Here is a 17,577-nt window from a genome sequence, read left to right as displayed (position 1 = left end):
TGGTTTTGAGGGCAACGAAACTGCCCATAATCAAAAACCAAAAGCAGAAATGCAGAAACAACTAAATCTTTTAACGTATCCGTGTTCGCGCATGTACCTGTCTGACGGGGATGTTTTCCAACATTACACTTGTTATTACCAAAAAGAACTAACGATGTAAAAGCTTTTGCTCTGGTCCCTAGACTCAAGCATGGGCAATCATTAAAGTTGGAGTAGTCATCTCAAAAATTGCGCATTTGAGAGTCAAATTCTTTTATCTAGAAGCAGAAATTTATAAAGGCTCACCACCTCAGTGGCATCGAATTTGACAAGTAAGATATGGTTTGGTCCAGAAACTAGCACATCTGTACGTTTAATAATCCAGGTTTTGCCAAAGAGTGTTTTATTTGGACAGCAAAATGACACAGCATCCTACATCCTATTGAATCTAATCAATTGTTGTTCAGATTAACATAAACAAGTTTTAGGACTTTAAAAGAGAATTAGAACACACATTGACAAAAGAGAATTAACTTATCAAACTTTCCAAATCCAAAGGTTCTTTGAGATATTTCTTCTATAATCGATTTCCCCCTCTTTTCACCTTCTAAGTGAAAAAGGATATGTAGGATGCTTGGTATAGGCATAGCCAAAGGAAAAAGGCAGTGATTGAAACAAGAATTTTGATGAGACTAGAATCAATAATACTTGGGAACTTAACCATTGCTTGTATTACAAAAGAATAAACAATGCATACTTGAATGAAAATCATACATGAGTCTGAAATATACAGGAGATTGACAATAGAAACATACCTCAAGCTGAAATCCAACAAACTATATGAGCGAGTATGCTCACATGCATCCATGTATTGCTGATCAAACAGTCAAATGTATTCAATTACAGAAAATAAGAAAAATAAAAGAACACTGCACAGTATACCAAATTTGGCACAAAGGAAACCATGAAAATTGATGCAAAGTATACACATGATAGCTTGATCAAACCCATTCAGCATTCACAGTTATTATTATAGACTTCATCTAGAGATAGAAGAAGTGAACGAATCATTTTCACACTTGTGTGCTTGAAAGGCATCTCCACTGCCTCAATCGAGATCCCTTGTCTAGAAGCATTAGCAAGCCAATATTGTTTGGTGACAATCCATACAGGTACCTATATAATTAAAGAAGAAATACGAACAAAAACGAATCAAACACCAGCATTAACATTTCGCTAGGATACAATATGCTGATAAACTTCAATGTCAATTTCCAATATAAAATATGATAATTAAACAGATTACATGAAAACAAATAAAATATGCATCTAAGTGCATGCTCCCTAGTTTCAGGGCCCAACTATTTAATGCTACTGCCTTAAATGATAGATGATAGGACTGCATTTCTTTCTCTTTGCATATTGAACCAGTATAATTCGTTTTGATATTGCTCTGCTATAAAATGCAATAACAAGTTGGATAGTTTTAACCTAATAATGCTTGTTGTTAGATAAATTATTAATAGAAAAAAAAAAAAAAAAAGAGAGAAACCAAAATATGTCAGTTTAAAACATGGGTCAAACCCAAAAGTAACTATATATATGACACATATTCTACTTACTTGCTTCGACGAGCTTTCCGCCTCCAAAATACGAAGGACACAATCCACTGAAAGAAAAAGGAAAAAAAAAAAAATCAAAAGACAATAAACTTAACTAACACTGTGGAAATACATCAAAATGTATACAAGGATGTTCAGATTATAGAAAACATAAAATAGCTCTATTGATGAAACATTAACAATTTTCTGTTTATGGTGCTTTCAACAATGTAAAGAGAACATTCAAATGAGGGATTTCAGATAAATTACAACCTAAATTAGAATCTTCAACAGATGATTGCTACACAGGAACTAAAATAATACCAGAGTTCAGTGGAAAAATGAGTAAAGTAATGAAATAAGAAAATGGTAAAAACATAGTCAATGAGTACAGATTACGGATACAAGTAGTACACATAAGGGGCAGGCTTCTGATGCAACAAAGAATGAAAGATTAAGGGGAAAAATGACCTATAGACACAACCAGATGACAACCTTCATTATTTATGTTCTTCTTGTAATCAAAGTAATTATATATGTAGCGTATTTCTGCATAACCTTCCATAGGTAGGCAGCTTCAAGAAATTGTTAACCGGTCTCCTAAATGTGCAATTTATATTGAAAAACACCTTTAGGCCAATACATTTTATGCTATTTCAACTATCATAAGAGAACATTACAAATAACAAAAAGAAGTTAATACAGAGAGCACTCACACACACAAACATACACACACACACACACACACACACACACGAGAGAGAGAGAGAGAGAGAGAGAGAGAGTTGAAACCAAACTATATTGTACTAAAATTTCAATAATAAAGCAACATGAAATTGAAGATAAAAAAATATCGTCTTGAGAATATCAATAAGAGTAGTAGACGATATAAAATATATACCAAAAAAAAAAAAAAATTCATGCAAACAAAGATTACCTTGAAGACTGACATGAACGGAAGGCTTCCAAGAATAAATGGCTTCCTCACAGTCATTCGTTTTTCTGGTGACATTTCCTTGCACAAATGTTGGGCTATTTCTTTCAATAATACTAACTGTGCTTTGTCAGTTCGCATTGATATTATTGCTTGTCTCATTGATTCTCTGTCAGCCTCAAGGGCCTGAAGCCTCATGTAGAGCTTCTTGATATCAGGATCACAAACATCAGGTAGATTGAACATCTCCCTTGGAGTGGATGCATAATCATCATAAATTCCAACTCCAGATTTTGGTTCTGCAGTTCCATTGTATGGCACCCCAGTATGGACAGAATCAATTGTATAAATTCTGTCACTCATATCATCTCCAACTTCTGAAGGATTATCCATTCTTCTTGAGCTAGATATCTCGTCCATTTCAGAAACGAACTCCATCTTCTTGAAGCTAGTATTAAACCTGGGAGAAATAGCATTAAACCGGGGAGAACAAATGGTAAACCTAGGAGAATCATTGGTAAACTCTGAACCCATCTCCTTAACCAGGAACGAATTTGAACTATCAGTTGAAAGCCTCCTTGAATGTCTTGGTCGCCTAGGAGAGTGACCAACTATCACCTTCTCCAAAGCATTCTTTGTTCCAGGAAAATCTCCATCCAGCTGACTCAGCTGACTGCTGCTGGGATTCCTCTCCATTTGGCAGATCCTCTGTTCCAGATTCCTCAAATGTTCTTGGGCACGAGGAGTCTCACCAAATGCATATTTCTCAACATCTTCAACATCATCACCAGGATTCTCATTCAAATTGCACTTTAGAGGTGGATAATCATATGCAGGAAGATCAACTTGGGCACCAAAGTTCTCAGCCACACACAGATTCCGCATCTCTCCATCCTTCTCACCTTCAGCCTCTGCCTCCGTAAGCCCATAACTCAGCATCCTATGCTTGTAAGCCCGTACTTCACAAGTAAGAGATTGAATACCCTGCTCTCTTTTATACAAAAGATCCTCCAAAACCATTATCTCCTGCTGGTCATGTGTCATTTTCTCCTCGGCAAAACGCTTGAATTGCCGTGCATCCATTTGGATCTCTGCCTTCTCTCTCTGCAACTTCAATATCATCGACATGGCCTCAGTTGCAGCTGATGATGAGGCATTTCTCTCTTCCTCCAATTCTGTATACAAGTCCTGTATAGTTGCTTGTTGGCTGCTCACTGTCTCCCGCAAAGCAGTACATTCATTCTCAATTTGGACTCGGGCATTGCAATAAAGATCAAACCCCGGAACAAAAAACCCATTTCCAGACTCAAACTCATCATATTTTCGTTTTACAGACCGAAACCAACCACTCGAAGGAGCACCAATCAAAGAACAAGTAGTACAACTGCAATCACGACATTTTACCAAATCTCTTGGAGGTGAAAATACTTCTGACTCCATAGATCAATATGCATTCAAACTCGATAAATCTAAATATTTACTAAAAATTAAAATAATAAATAATAATGAAAAAAATATTGAATTTTTCTCTCTCTCTCTCTTGAATCTTAGATCCTCCAATGAAACTTCCCTCCTTTCTTTTTTTGACTCCACCCACCGGCTATATAAATTCCTCCTGGATCATTCAATCACAGAGAAAAGTTCCTGAAATAAACAATAAAACAACAAATAAATGAAAGATATATGTAAATAAAGTACCCTCTTTGTACATATATTATCCAACAAAAATATAATTTTCTTAAAAATTAATAACAAAAGATACATTGTATTGTAATTTTCAGTTAACATTCAAAGGTTCAAACATTTCTCGACAAAATCTCACCAAAAAAGAAACTTTCTAGGAAACAGAGCAGAGGGAGATAGAACGAGAAATTAATGGAGAGAGAAGAAGGGAGACGGAAAAAATGTAACTAACCATGGAAGCTGAGAGAGAGAGAGCCGGAAAAGGAGGCAAATTTTCCCGGGAAAATTAACCTCCAGAGAAGAAAAATTAAAAATCAGTCTTTTTTTATTTTCAATTTCATTAAACTTCTTCTTTGGAAAAAAAATCGCCTGCAGGAAAAAAAATTCCAAGAGGGTAAATGAAAACAATCACTATTGTGTTTGGAGGAAAGAAAAATCCGAGAACATAAAGCGAATCGGAGGGAAAAAATTAAACATTAAAAAAAAAAAGAGAGAAGGTGGAAACCCTTTTTTTTTTTTTTTGGGTGTTCGTTTAATGGGGAGAGAGTTTCTTCATTTTATTAAGCTTTTTTTGGTTTTTTTCTTTAACGTTTTCTCGATTTCCGTGTCGACGAGAAGCGAAAATGAGGTAAGCATTTCGGGGAAAGATGAAATTAACAAAAAAAAAAGGAAAAGGTTTAAAAAATGAACGAGCGATTCTCCCCCTGAAATGAAAATGAACGGTTAATGATTAAATCAGTGGAGATTTGGTTGGCTTTGATATATCCTGATTTGCTAGACAATGGCGGTTTTTCGGAGTATGATAGTCAAAACTGCGTTGTTTCTTGTCATTTATAAATGGTTTACTGTGAGCTCGTTTGTACCTTATCTAAATTTGGCTAATATTGACTAAATCGTTACGCACTTGATTAACACTTTCTTATTCATTAATATCAAATAAAAAAAAATACAAAAAATGTTAAAAAATTTCAATAATTGCTTATAAATTTTTTATAAATTTATCTAAAATAACTAATTCGATAAAAATTTATAACCGTAAATGATTTGGGTTACAAATAGATTTATTCACTCACTTTTTATAGGTAATAAATTTTTATAAAACTTCTCTTTAAATTTTTTATTTTTTTGTCTAAATATGATAAAATATTTTGGGAAGTCTTTATTAATTATATTGATTTTTCATAAGTAATAAAATAGTAGATAAAATTAATTGAAAGTTGGCTTCTAGGTAGCCACGGTAAGTTTTCATCTTTCAAGCTACATTCAATGAAACAGTGCAAATTATAAAATTAATGTTAATTAATAAATGTTCATTTTATATTTTTATTTTGATCAAAAATACCCTTTTGGACATTGCGGATAATTTATTTTCATATTTCTTGTACATCATTTATAGTTTTTGTTGTCGTTAATTTAATAAAAAGAAAAAAATATTATTTTTTTAATAAATTTTTTAATAAATTTGATAATTTGTATTGTATAAAACATTAAAAATTTATATATTTATATAATATATTATATAAAAATTATTTATTTATTAAGTTAAGAAGTTCAAATATCGGATACTCTATCATTAAATGAAATGTTGAAATACATTTTTTTTTTAAATTTTACAACGAAATGAATATGTGAAATAATGATACTAATGTATCTGTCAAGTTAAGAAGTCCAACCACTTTCTCTACCAACCACGAAGAGCACTTTCATGAAAAGATGACGACAATACACATTGGATATTACCGACAGCAAACAGCCCATAAACAAAAGTTTTTATTTAGATATATCTAATAATAAAATCTTGTCTTTTTATCCAATAATAGGAAAGTCTCCCTTTGGAATTTAAATTGGAAGGATAATTCTCCGCTTCTCTTCAACTGCTATATTTTGGATACTTGATGTGCAACCAACCGATAACGGTTTGCTAATTGAAGGGAAACAAAAATATTGAAAAACAATTAGCTAATGTTAAATAAATAAATATATATATATCTTCTTGTTATATTAAAATTCATGCGAAATTCAATAATTTTTTTAACAATAGAAATCATAACTTAAGAATAAATAAAGATATTATAAATCTTGTAATTTAAATTTAAAACTTGTTGCATGTGCTGATTATTTCTTTGACATATTTGTATAAATGAATTAGATTAAATTTTGAGTTTAATAAAATTTTTTCATTCAATTTAAACTTATTGTGGGTTTGTAGATTTACCTTTGTTTTCTCAATTTCATTTAATCAAGCCAAGATAAAAATATTAATAAAAAAGTTTAAATCAATTTTAAATTTTATTTTCTAAATGATATTATTAAATGGATACTTTTAATCGCTATAACTTTAGATTTATTGAATCTCATCTTTTAAAAATAATTATATAAATCAATTGAATTAAATTATAAATTTAATTATTAACATTATATATATACATATATATTAATTTACTCCGCGTTTAAAGTGAAGTTATATAAATATAGCTTCTTAGAAGCAACATTTATAGTGGCAACAACACTTGCATTAAAAATGAAGGGTGAAATTGGTTAAAGTTCTTCATTTCTTGCTTCATGGTTTTCAAAATTGTGATGGAAATGCAATGCAATAACTTGATCAGAGAAAGCAATTTTGGGATTGACTATGAAGATAATGATATCTGAAATATATGCAAGGGAAATTCTTTAACCAACTCACCTCCACAAAGCTTGTCGAGTATATATGATGTTCTATGTTGGAAGAATTGTGACCCTGATTCTGAGAACACAATCAAGGTGGGAAAAACACAAAATGGATCATGATTTGGAAGATGAAGATGAAATAAAGCAAGCACAATAAGATGAACCAAATGAAGGCTGAGAATTCCCAAAATCCATGATAAGTTGGCGGCTGAATTGAAGTTTAACCAAATTAGTTTTTGTCAATTGACAGTCAAAAGTTGTTGTGTTTAGGAACAAGAAGAAGAAAAAGAAAAGCTGCTAGCATGAAATTGAAGTTTACAAGAGACGAAGGAGCTGTAGAATATTGGAATAGGAGGCTGCTTCGTCTTCTCTTTTCCTCCAATTTGGTTGTGGGTAATAAATTGATAAATTGATGATAACAACAGCAAAGCAACAAGTAATAGCTGGTTTAACAGATGAGAAAATCAATCCATTGTTTTCGACGACCTACCACATTTTAACATTCATTAATTTCATCGAACTCCTTGGATATTCCCAACATATTTTCTTGTTATCTTCATCGCTATATTAAAAGAAAACTTATAACTGAAATACAAGAAGAAAAAGCAGTATAGCAGTATAGCACATTGCAGATTCTGGCAGCTTGGGAAATGCGATGCGGAGTCCAGCTACAATCCCCCGACGCTCCTCACCCGATCCAGATGTCACTATCACAACCTCCAAATCCGAGACTGTCATATTTATACCTCGGTCCGGTCGTTCCTCAGCGTCCTCTACTCGCGCCAGGAAATCTTCTTATTGGATTAGTTGGAGCAACATCAATAAACTAGGCGAATACATCAACCGACGAAACAAGGATTCCTCCGAGCATTCTAATTTGACAGAGGAGGATCTCGATGCACATAATAAGTTACATGGAATACTTTCTCAAAGGGCTCATGTCAACAATTACATTACTGGCAGTGTGGATGAAAGGAACAGCAAGTGCAGTCCTTATTACAAGGGACTTACTGATTCAACCCTGTCTATCAACCGCGAAAAGAATATGTCTGGAGCAGACAGTCCTGGACATCAAAGCCACACAACTACTGTCGTTACTTCAGCTTCCAGCTCTCTTTTCTCTTTTTTAGGTCGAGTTCAAGAACTTGGTTCCAGCTGCTTCACTCGTAGAAAAACTGGCAACGAGGACCCCTCTCCTATTGCTGCTGTTCCAAAATCTTTTGAAGCACCTTCTCCACAGGACATGAAATCAGAGAAAAAGGAGGCCAGATATCCTCCTGATGCACAATTAGTTGTTAAGGAGAAGCCACTGAGGGAGAGAGTATCAGAACCATCTGCACCACCGACTGCGCCAACAATCTTGCCAGCCAAAACTGTTGTTAACGATGAGAAGAAAGAAGCCAATATTTACAAGGTGAATCAAAAGTTCATATTCGCAGACAAATACCGACCTAAAAATTTAAAAGATTTCATTTGCAATCGAAGTGAGGCCGCTCGGTTGCAGGCTCTGGTGAGATTGCTTCATCCCTTTTCATACAGATTTTGCTATGCTTGTATCCATATCCTGCGTTGAGCCAAGTTAGGAAAAGATTCAAATGATAAGATAATGGATGTCACAGGTGAAAAGTGGAGGATATGATCACGTTATATTTGAAGGACCTCCTGGCGTTGGGAAGAGAACCATGATCTCGGCTATGCTTCGCGAAGCTTTCGGACCCGATAGAGTTCAGGTACCTTAATGTTGAATATCCGTTAACATTGGGAAACAATTTTCTTTTAGTAATTAACCCACTAAGGATTCCTTGATTTTCATGTCTTTCAGACTAGGGACGAGTGCAAGGCATTTGACTTGAAGGTAATCGATAATATAGTTTGTATTTGACTTATCCTAAATCAATAATTTTTTTTACAAGAAGATCTAATCTGGAGATAAGGAAAAAAAATTATAGGTATCGAGATTTGAATTCTAAAACTACTTGATATTGTTTTTTATAATAATTACATAAATCAGTTGAATTAAGTTTGGAGTTCAATCGAAATCTTAATCTTTTATAACATTCTAATTATAATATATAATTCACAGGGTGAAATTATAGGAAGAATCGAAGTCAATGTGAAGGAATCTTCCAAGCATGTAGAAGTCAATCTTTCGGATCTAAGAGGATACGAGAAGCATGTAATTGTGCAACTAATGAAGGAAACACAAACCAAGACCTCTAAATCTGATAAAGCTTTGTTATCCTACCCTGAAAACTGTAGAGGTATATCTGACTGATTCCACTCCCTAACAACAAATCCTCTGCTTTGTCCAAAGGCTAATGCGTCTCATATTCCCTGATTTTCATTTTTTCTGCAGCAATTGTTCTCTGTGAAGCAGACAAGCTAAGCACAGACGCCTTACTGTATATTAGATGGCTGTTAGAAAGATATGAAGGGTACAACAAGGTTTTCTTCAGCTGCTCTGATGCCTCAAAACTTCAGCCAATTAGGTCACTTTGCACGCTCATTCAGCTACTTCCGCCTTCAAAAGAAGAGGTGGGTGCAGTGTAGTCTGAAGTGTTGTATAGTCACACTGCTACAGAGTAATTGGAACCATAACAAAAGATTTGATAAAGTTTTCCTTTTTCTGCCTTCAGGTTGTTGAAGTTCTGGAATTTATAGCTAAGCAAGAAGGCATAAATTTGCCACATAAGTTCGCTGAAAAGATAGCTGACAGCTCCAAGAATAATCTGCGTCAAGCCATTCGTTCATTCGAAGCCTGCTGGCAATCAAGGTGAGAAAAACAGGCTTTTTCATACCGTCTAATTCATCCTCCATCTTTTTGTATCAAGCGTTTTAAATTTTCCTATAAAAAACAATAACATCTATAACAGTTATCCTTTCGAGGAAGACCAAATACCATTAACCGGATGGGAAGAAGACATTGCAAATATTGCCAAGAACATAGTGGAGGAGCGAAGTCCAAAGCAGTGAGTTATTCTTATTAAGCTTAAATTTGAACTTCGGTGGCTCTCAACTATTACCATATATAGCTTTTGCAACTGAGTGTACTCGTTCACTCATTTATACTTAATTTCTTGAATTACAGGCTATATATAATCCGCGGAAAGCTTCAAATTCTCATAGAACATGATGTATCTCCTGAATTCATATTCATGGTAAGTAGGGCTGAGAAAAAAAAATACAAAGAAAACCAATAATCTATTCATATTTTAGTGTTTATACTTGTTCGATTTCAGTTCTGATTAGTAAGTTTTTTTTTTTTGTTCGGTTTTTGTTTCACATGTTGAAATTTTGAAATTTGGATTAGTTCAGTTAGAGATATTATTCGAATCGGTCTTTAAAAATTTAAAAGTAATTTTTGTCCAAAATCAAACATTTAAGCGGCAGCTTGAATTAGCATTCTCTAATTTCCGTTCTAATAGTTCAATTTAATCATCATAATTTGCAGTCTTTGGTTGAAGAAGTGAAGAAGCATTTGCACGAGAATTTGCATCCTCAAGTTGATGCATTATATGATGAATACAATGTACGAACGCCCAAAACCCATCTTTTTTCTCTTTCTTTAGATCTTATTTCCAACGTATTAAGAGCTAATTCCCGTTAATTTCTTATATTAATTAAGACGAATGATGAAGGCATGATTGAGAGTGAGGATGAAATGGCGACAAAGGTTATCGATCCGGTGAAATACAAAATGAGGATTTTCTCAAGAATCGAAGGTATGTAATTAAAACAAAGGTACTTGCAATTTTATTTTTTTTTAAGTATCCAAAGAATCAATCCATTGGTAAGGGGAGAAAATTTTTTTTTATTAATATAAGTTCCATTTTTGTGAGAGCATCCTGTATCAGATTGATGTACGGCAATTTATCCTTAAAATTGTTCAAAAAAACATTAAACCCGAACATAGCATGTGTTATCAAATTTATTCTCTGCTTCCTTGTTTCTTATTTAACGAAATTATATATTCAAATTGTTCGACAGAGTTTATAGCCAGATTTATGAGCTGGTACAATAATCAATCAAGGATGGCAAATGCAGGCAACACGCCCTTTGGTGGTGAAGAGACTTCATTCTTACTCTAGAAGGGTTGATTTGAATGAATAATGAGATTGGTTCCAGTAAAATTAGAAATAACGATAGAGGTGAGATTAATTATCGTAACAATAAAATTAAATTTAATAATAAAATATATGTTTGAATGTAATGCAAATGTGACAGTGAGATGAGAATAGGAAAAAAATATTAAGAACTTTACTTTTAAAATGTAATGATAAATTACTTTTATGTATATTTTAATATTATTTATAATATTTTAAATCTTAAAATTTTTATTTTAAATCAAAATATTAATACGTATTATTGATTAATTTATTATATAATAAAATATTTATTTATTAGTTTATTATATAATAATAAAATGTATTTATTATAATAAATCAATAAAGTTATTTCAATTTTTTTAACTAAAAAATATCATCATATTTACTTTTATATTCAAATACATATCTAACCACATATTTTAATTTTATCGTTATAATAATTAATCTCACATCCATCATTATTTTTAATTTCATTAAAATCAATCTCATCAACTATCCAAATAAATCTAAAATCACACCACAACAGCATTTCAATGAGATTTAAATGATCTTTAAGCAAGGGTGATACAATCAAAATAATTGTTTGCGTCGCTTTTAGCATTTCTATTACTATCATCATAAGAAATTATTAGGGTGACTTACACTTTTAAGGTATAATAAAAAAATTAAAAAATTATGTGACAACCTCTTAATTTCACTCGTAAAATTAAAATTTTATGTTATTAATATATAAAAAAAAGAATTCTATATATTATTATTGTTATATTAACTTGTACAAGATCTATAGAAAATCTTATGATTTTTTTTTTGTTTCTAAAAAAAAATCATGTTAAATATAGTGGTGGTGACAATGAAATGTATAACATCTTCTTCTTGAACGTTACTATCATTTTACAAATTTCAATTACATACATAAATGAAGTAGTTAGTCCAATCACCTATAATTAGATTATAACTCATGCGATATGCGAAATAATTTTATTTGTTTAATATGAGAATATATATATATTAGGTTTTTTTTTTAAATTATATTCAAATATTTAAAACTTATAACATATATAAAATTTATATATATTGACTTGTCATTAAAAATTTTTTTTTGAAAACACTCAAAAAATTATGTCTTTGGATATTTTTATTTACAATAATATTTATACACCTGTAAAATTATATCAAATAAAAATAAATTATGCATTTTAAAAAAAATAAAAATATATATTATTGAATGATAAATTAAATAATAAAGAAGTATTAACACACTTTCATTTTAGTAATCTTGACTAAATTATTATATAAAATATGAAAAATGTTAGAAAATATGTGAAAAAAGAAAAAATAAATTGAAAAAAAAATTATTTTCATAAGAATGAAACTATAATAACAATAAAATATATATTAGAAAAAATTTATAAACAAAAAAAAAAAACAAATTGCAATAGTAATAGAATATACCTTAGAAAAAAATTTACTGAAAAAATAAAAAAAATTGATGTATAACACATTATATTTGTTGTCTTAAATTTGTAGAATAATTCTTTAGTAGCAATTAAAATTAAATAAATAATTTTTAAATTAATATTTTAAAATTTAAAATGGATATAATACATGATAAAGATAATATTAAATTTTTTGTATTTATTTGAAATATAAATTTGATAATTAGAGTTCAAATGGATATAATCATTTTAATAATCTTATTATTTAAAGATTTAAGATGAAATTTTTTTGCATTTTCAAAATCTTATATAAAATTACTTAAATTTTTAATGTCTTATGTAAATTTTTAAAAAGATAAATTTTTAAATAAAAAATTTTAAATCAAGATAAAAAAGATTGTTGAAAGATTTGGATAAACTTAATCTTTGTAATTTTTAAACATGTTTGAAAGATTTTAATAATTAAATAATTTTTTAAATAAGGTTATTTGGTAAACAACTAAAATTATTTATTAAAAAATAAAATCTATATTTCATATTTTAAAATTTAGAATATATATCTCTAAATTAATTTGATTTTCAATTATAATTTGAATAATTTTGATATTTGAGTAAATTTAAAATTATTTAATTGTAATTAAAAGAAATTATCTTATTTTTTAAAAAAACTATCTTATGTGTCATTTAAAGAGTTGTTCATATAAAGGTTTATGTGGTAAATTTATTTATGTATGTTGTTATATAATATATATATATATATATATATATATATATTAGATTACCAATTAGATTGGAAACTATATATAAATACTAATGCTTTTATTGCTTCAGCCATATTGTACAAGGTACTGAAATAATGAAGCTAATTGGGTTGGCGGCAATACATGGGCCAGGCGGGCCCATAGTGAAAGTTTAATTGATTTTGGTCCTGGAAAAGCCCACACCAAACCCTGGCAGTTTTGAGTTTCGGCAGCTGTTCTTTCCATGAGAGCAATTGAAATCATAATTCTGTTTAGTTGGTTTTTTATTTTTATTTTCAGTAATTTTTTGTTAAAATAAACTCAAAGCAAATAATAAAGATATAACCCGAAATCCTAGAAGGTTAAAAACCATTAGTTTTACTCGCTTTTACAATAGAAACTGTGTATGAAATTAACCGCATGCAAAATTGTGGCTTAATTTTTAAGATGGAAACCAAAATTATATATAAAAGCTTTTATTATATATGTTGTCTATGAAATTTTTAAATTTCATAAACGGATTAAAATATTATGTTATTTCATTTATTAATTATTTTTTTGGTCAGACATTTATTAATTATTTAAATATGTCAAATAAAATATATGACAAATTTTTAATTAGAATTTGATGGTATATAAAATATATATTTTTTAAAATGTGAAATGGGTAGTCTCACTCTAATCAAAGAACAAATTATAAGTCTGACACAAACGTTTTTTTACTTTGAATTGACCCACAAGAGAAGACGTCGGGGCTTGAGGCTAGACCATTGGTTTGTTTGAGACCCAAAGAGGTGGCGCACAGTCGTCGACAGCAAAGTGCTGCAGGCGTGGGGGCCGAATGTGTGCCAATGTTAATTTGAGAAGAGGCTTCAAGCACCTTTACGAAAACAAACTCAACTCTCATGTCTAGCTGAAACCTCAGCCACTCCTGCTTCTTGTCTTTTAAGCTAAGACTGTTTTAACCCTGTTTTGTTCGGAGGCAAAGAGCTCTTATTCTCAAGTATTGGGTTCTTTTTATTTTTGATCTCTGGTGATCAGATCAAAATTTTTTTTTATGTTTTTTATTTGAAAAAAGGTTAAAATTTTCATTGGATCTATGGGTTTTTTTTTTTTTTCTTGTGATATAATTTTGATTGACATATTGGGAAGATGATGTTTGGAGAGACTTTCAAGGGGTATCTGCATGGCGATCAGGAATGGGTTTTAGATAAGTTTTCTCATGTTAAGTATGGAAGGCCTAAGAAAGTGCTAAAAGGCTGCAGAACATGTAAAGCATTAAATGACTCTAACATAAAAACTGAATAAATGATGAAGAGAACCCCACGTTGTCTCGATTCTGTCAATGCCAATCTTACCGAGGTGAGTTGCTTTTCTCCTTTTTTTTTTTTGTATACTGATTTCTCCACCCCTGGTGTATTATGTTAATGTTAGTCAATTTAATTACACTAAACTGTCAAAATCTTATGTAATAATGGGATTAGATGATAATTCTCAAACCATTGTCTGGTTTCATATTAATCTAGACATTTAAATACCAGAGGCATAACATCAAGCTTATATATTCTGTTTTGCCTCCTTCAAGCTTTAATTATTCAATTATTTTATTGGCACTCCGCTTTCTTTTCATCATGATTTTTAGCTGTGTACTGGTAATTGAATTATAGAAGGAGAGAATTTTGGTTTCCCGTGTTCACACTCACCACTTTCAAGGATTTTCAAAGCAACAATGGTTTAATTTCCTATTTTCAAAACTTTGGTTCTTCCTTGGATAGCTTTGGGATGCAAAATTTATGTTTTTCAAATGTTCTGACGCAAGGTAATGGATAATAGTGCCCTTGTTGCTGATGTAGAGTTCATGAACTTAGTTGGATCATCTGTTAGATAATCACCTTGGTTGACAGTTCATTTAGTTTTCAGGTACTTTCGCTTGCGACCTCGATGCAATGGAACTTGTGATGACACTGCTGCTTCCAAATTCAATAAAGCTAGAATACAATCCAATATGCTATTTTCTAGGTAAACTCGTAACTTAGTACATTCCAAGGAAATATAATTGGCTTTTTAAGCATGGTGATTTCTCATTTCTTTATCTCTCAGGAAACTGTTTTCAACCCATATGCTTTGAGTTGTGGTCATCTTTTCTGCAAGTCATGTGCTTGCTCAGCTGCTTCTGTGATGATCTTTCAAGGACTTAAAGCAACAAGTCCAGAATCAAAATGCCCAATATGATTAGAGGTTTAAATTCAGCTTTGAACTAACTTGTTTACAGTTTTACAAACACATTCAGCCTCTTCTTGAGTATTTAATCCTTTTACATGTGAAAGTTATAGTATGTTTCACTGCCCTACCGTCTGGTTAGTTAATTAGGCTAAGGATTTACATACCTATGTCACGAAAGATTAAGTAAATGATCCATGCATCTCTTGTCCTCTTTCTGGAAAGCCATTTCTCTTATATTATCTTAAGTGATGCTATTCTTTTTTCATTATAGTTCTCTTAACAGATAATTTTCTCTCCCCATGCATGCTTATTTCACTGGATTAGAAGTACAAGAAACCCCAGCCCTTGCTAAACCATCAGCAAAAAGAATTTGCTTCACATAAAATATGCATAAAGATAACTCCCTTTATCCTGCTTTTAAGATTTTCAATGAGTCATTTTTTGTAGATCAATTTAATCAATCATTTCATGCTTTTCTCCCTTGTGAACTTATGAAAATGTTGGCTCCAACTTTGCCATACGCAACAAGGACCTTAATATATTTTGTGCTTTCAATTGTCCCTGTAATTTAAAGTTCATCTTCCCTTCTAGCTGAGAACAGAGAGTAAGATACTTGCCTTTGATGAATTCCACGTTTTATTTGCTAACTCTCCAGCCGTGTGTCTATTTGCTAACTCTCCAGCCGTGTGTCTAAGAAACTGCTTCAGCGAATAAAGCCAGAACCCCGAAGCGCCATCTTTAAGTAGCAACTGGAGATGGTACTGGGCATGCCTTCTTTATTTGGTACATGTGGAATCTTGGGGAGGAGAGGTTATGTAGTTCATTGCATACCTTCTTTCTTTAACTGTTGCTGATGTCTTGCTGATTTTATTTCATGTGATTGGATGAAGATACAGAAAGTTATTCCTCCCTAGTGATGTAAGTTCCGTTCTAATTAGTGTAGACTGAAAATTTTTGGGTAACAATAGGAGATGAAATAGAACCACAAACTTACTCAAATGGTGCTGTGGTCTTCAAAGTTATTTCAGAATATTTCTCCCACTTCAGAGTGTCAACTTAATATTTTTGTTTGTTCTAATATGTTTGCAAAGGATGAATTCACTATGTTTCCTCTTAATCTTTTGTATTTTTCCTCTCATCTGCAGGCTGGAGTATATGCTAATGCATGAACACATGCTAGAGTTAGATATGCTAATTAAAGAAAAGGTGAATAACAGTGAAAACTCTATTCATTCTTGGGAAAAACGTGTGAAAATGTAATGGTATAGTCCAATATCTTTGCTTATTTACATACATTGCTTTCTACCACAACCTTCATTTCTTCTCGTGAAATTCACTGCTTCCGATTATCACTAATCTGCCTACGTACAGGCACAAAGATTATTGGAAAGAGAGGCCCATGGCGGAACGTGCTGAGAACAATCTAAGGAGTACTGGGAATCACAGACCAAATACGTGGTTGGCTATTAACTTAGCTCTGGATCTCTTTCAAGATGAAGCCAACGATCAATGCATAGCTTAGCAGTAAGCTTAAGACACAGTGTTGGCTATTGGTTCTTTTTATTTTTGGCCATCAGTTGGCTGTTGGTTGACTGCAGTTCGAGTTTTTGAGTAGTAGTAGAATCCATCTTTCCATAGGAAGTAGGAACCAACCATTTTTGTCCTTCAATCTCTTGAGTAAGCATTATTTATTTGAAGAAAGTAATATATATATATATATATATATTTACTTTCTCAAAACTATAATGAATTTACATCTGAATCTTGAGCTTTAAATGTGATCTTTTTGGATATTTCCAGAAGTACACCTAGGTTAGGTTTGACATTAAGGAAGTCAAGGAATTGAGCCAATGATTGAAATTTAAGATGTAAATGAATTGAACATAAAATAATTTATAAAATTCTTTATGTTTATGAGCTATTTATTTAATTTATAAATTTTGAAATATTATTATAAAATATTATTCGTAATCAACTATTAGTTTAATAAATAAATAAAAACTAAACTTATTTTTTAATTGATTGTTAAACGTTTTGTTTCATTATATTTTTAGGTAAAACAAATTAATATGAATGAATCAAACATAATTAAATTTTATTATATTTGTGATATATTTGTTTAATTAATAAATTTTAAAATATTATTTGTGATTATTTATTATAAACGAAAAAAAACTAAATTTGTTCTAAAATAATTATAAATGA

General features: G+C 31.1%; 2 protein-coding genes and 1 long non-coding RNA gene across 4 annotated transcripts; 2 read left to right on the top strand and 1 right to left on the bottom strand.

The window, feature by feature from the left end:
- Nucleotides 1-801: 801 nt before the first annotated feature.
- Nucleotides 802-4,740, bottom strand: LOC111311626 (myosin-binding protein (Protein of unknown function, DUF593)). Its single transcript, XM_022911167.2, has 4 exons — nt 4,430-4,740; nt 2,518-4,158; nt 1,602-1,648; nt 802-1,155 (listed from the first exon to the last, which is right to left on the bottom strand). Exons 2-4 carry the CDS (start codon nt 3,952-3,954, stop codon nt 1,053-1,055), a joined length of 1,587 nt encoding a protein of 528 aa, XP_022766902.1. The 5' UTR covers nt 3,955-4,158; nt 4,430-4,740; the 3' UTR covers nt 802-1,052.
- Nucleotides 4,741-7,423: 2,683 nt separating this feature from the next.
- Nucleotides 7,424-10,955, top strand: LOC111310569 (replication factor C subunit 3-like). Its single transcript, XM_022910050.2, has 11 exons — nt 7,424-8,377; nt 8,487-8,597; nt 8,690-8,722; nt 8,951-9,128; nt 9,224-9,402; nt 9,504-9,640; nt 9,741-9,836; nt 9,956-10,025; nt 10,319-10,396; nt 10,493-10,589; nt 10,855-10,955. The coding sequence occupies exons 1-11, from the start codon at nt 7,523-7,525 to the stop codon at nt 10,953-10,955; spliced, it is 1,935 nt and encodes a 644-aa protein (XP_022765785.2). The 5' UTR covers nt 7,424-7,522.
- A 2,859-nt stretch (nt 10,956-13,814) lies between these two features.
- LOC111310568 (uncharacterized) lies at nt 13,815-17,293 on the top strand. Of its 2 annotated transcripts, XR_016340969.1 has the most exons (6): nt 13,815-14,511; nt 15,070-15,168; nt 15,250-15,387; nt 16,055-16,290; nt 16,518-16,634; nt 16,744-17,293. It is a non-coding gene; the product is annotated as an uncharacterized LOC111310568 (long non-coding RNA). The 2 variants fall into 2 exon arrangements; XR_016340966.1 differs by having other exon boundaries at nt 13,857-14,511; nt 16,055-16,634.
- The last annotated feature ends 284 nt before the right edge of the window (nt 17,294-17,577 follow it).

Source organism: Durio zibethinus, chromosome 1, assembly GCF_047325235.1.
Source record: "Durio zibethinus cultivar Kanyao isolate XHJ-2024 chromosome 1, ASM4732523v1, whole genome shotgun sequence".
Taxonomy (NCBI): domain Eukaryota; kingdom Viridiplantae; phylum Streptophyta; class Magnoliopsida; order Malvales; family Malvaceae; genus Durio; species Durio zibethinus.
The sequence above is the reverse complement of the archived record's forward strand: the minus strand, read 5'-3'. Positions and strand labels throughout refer to the sequence as shown.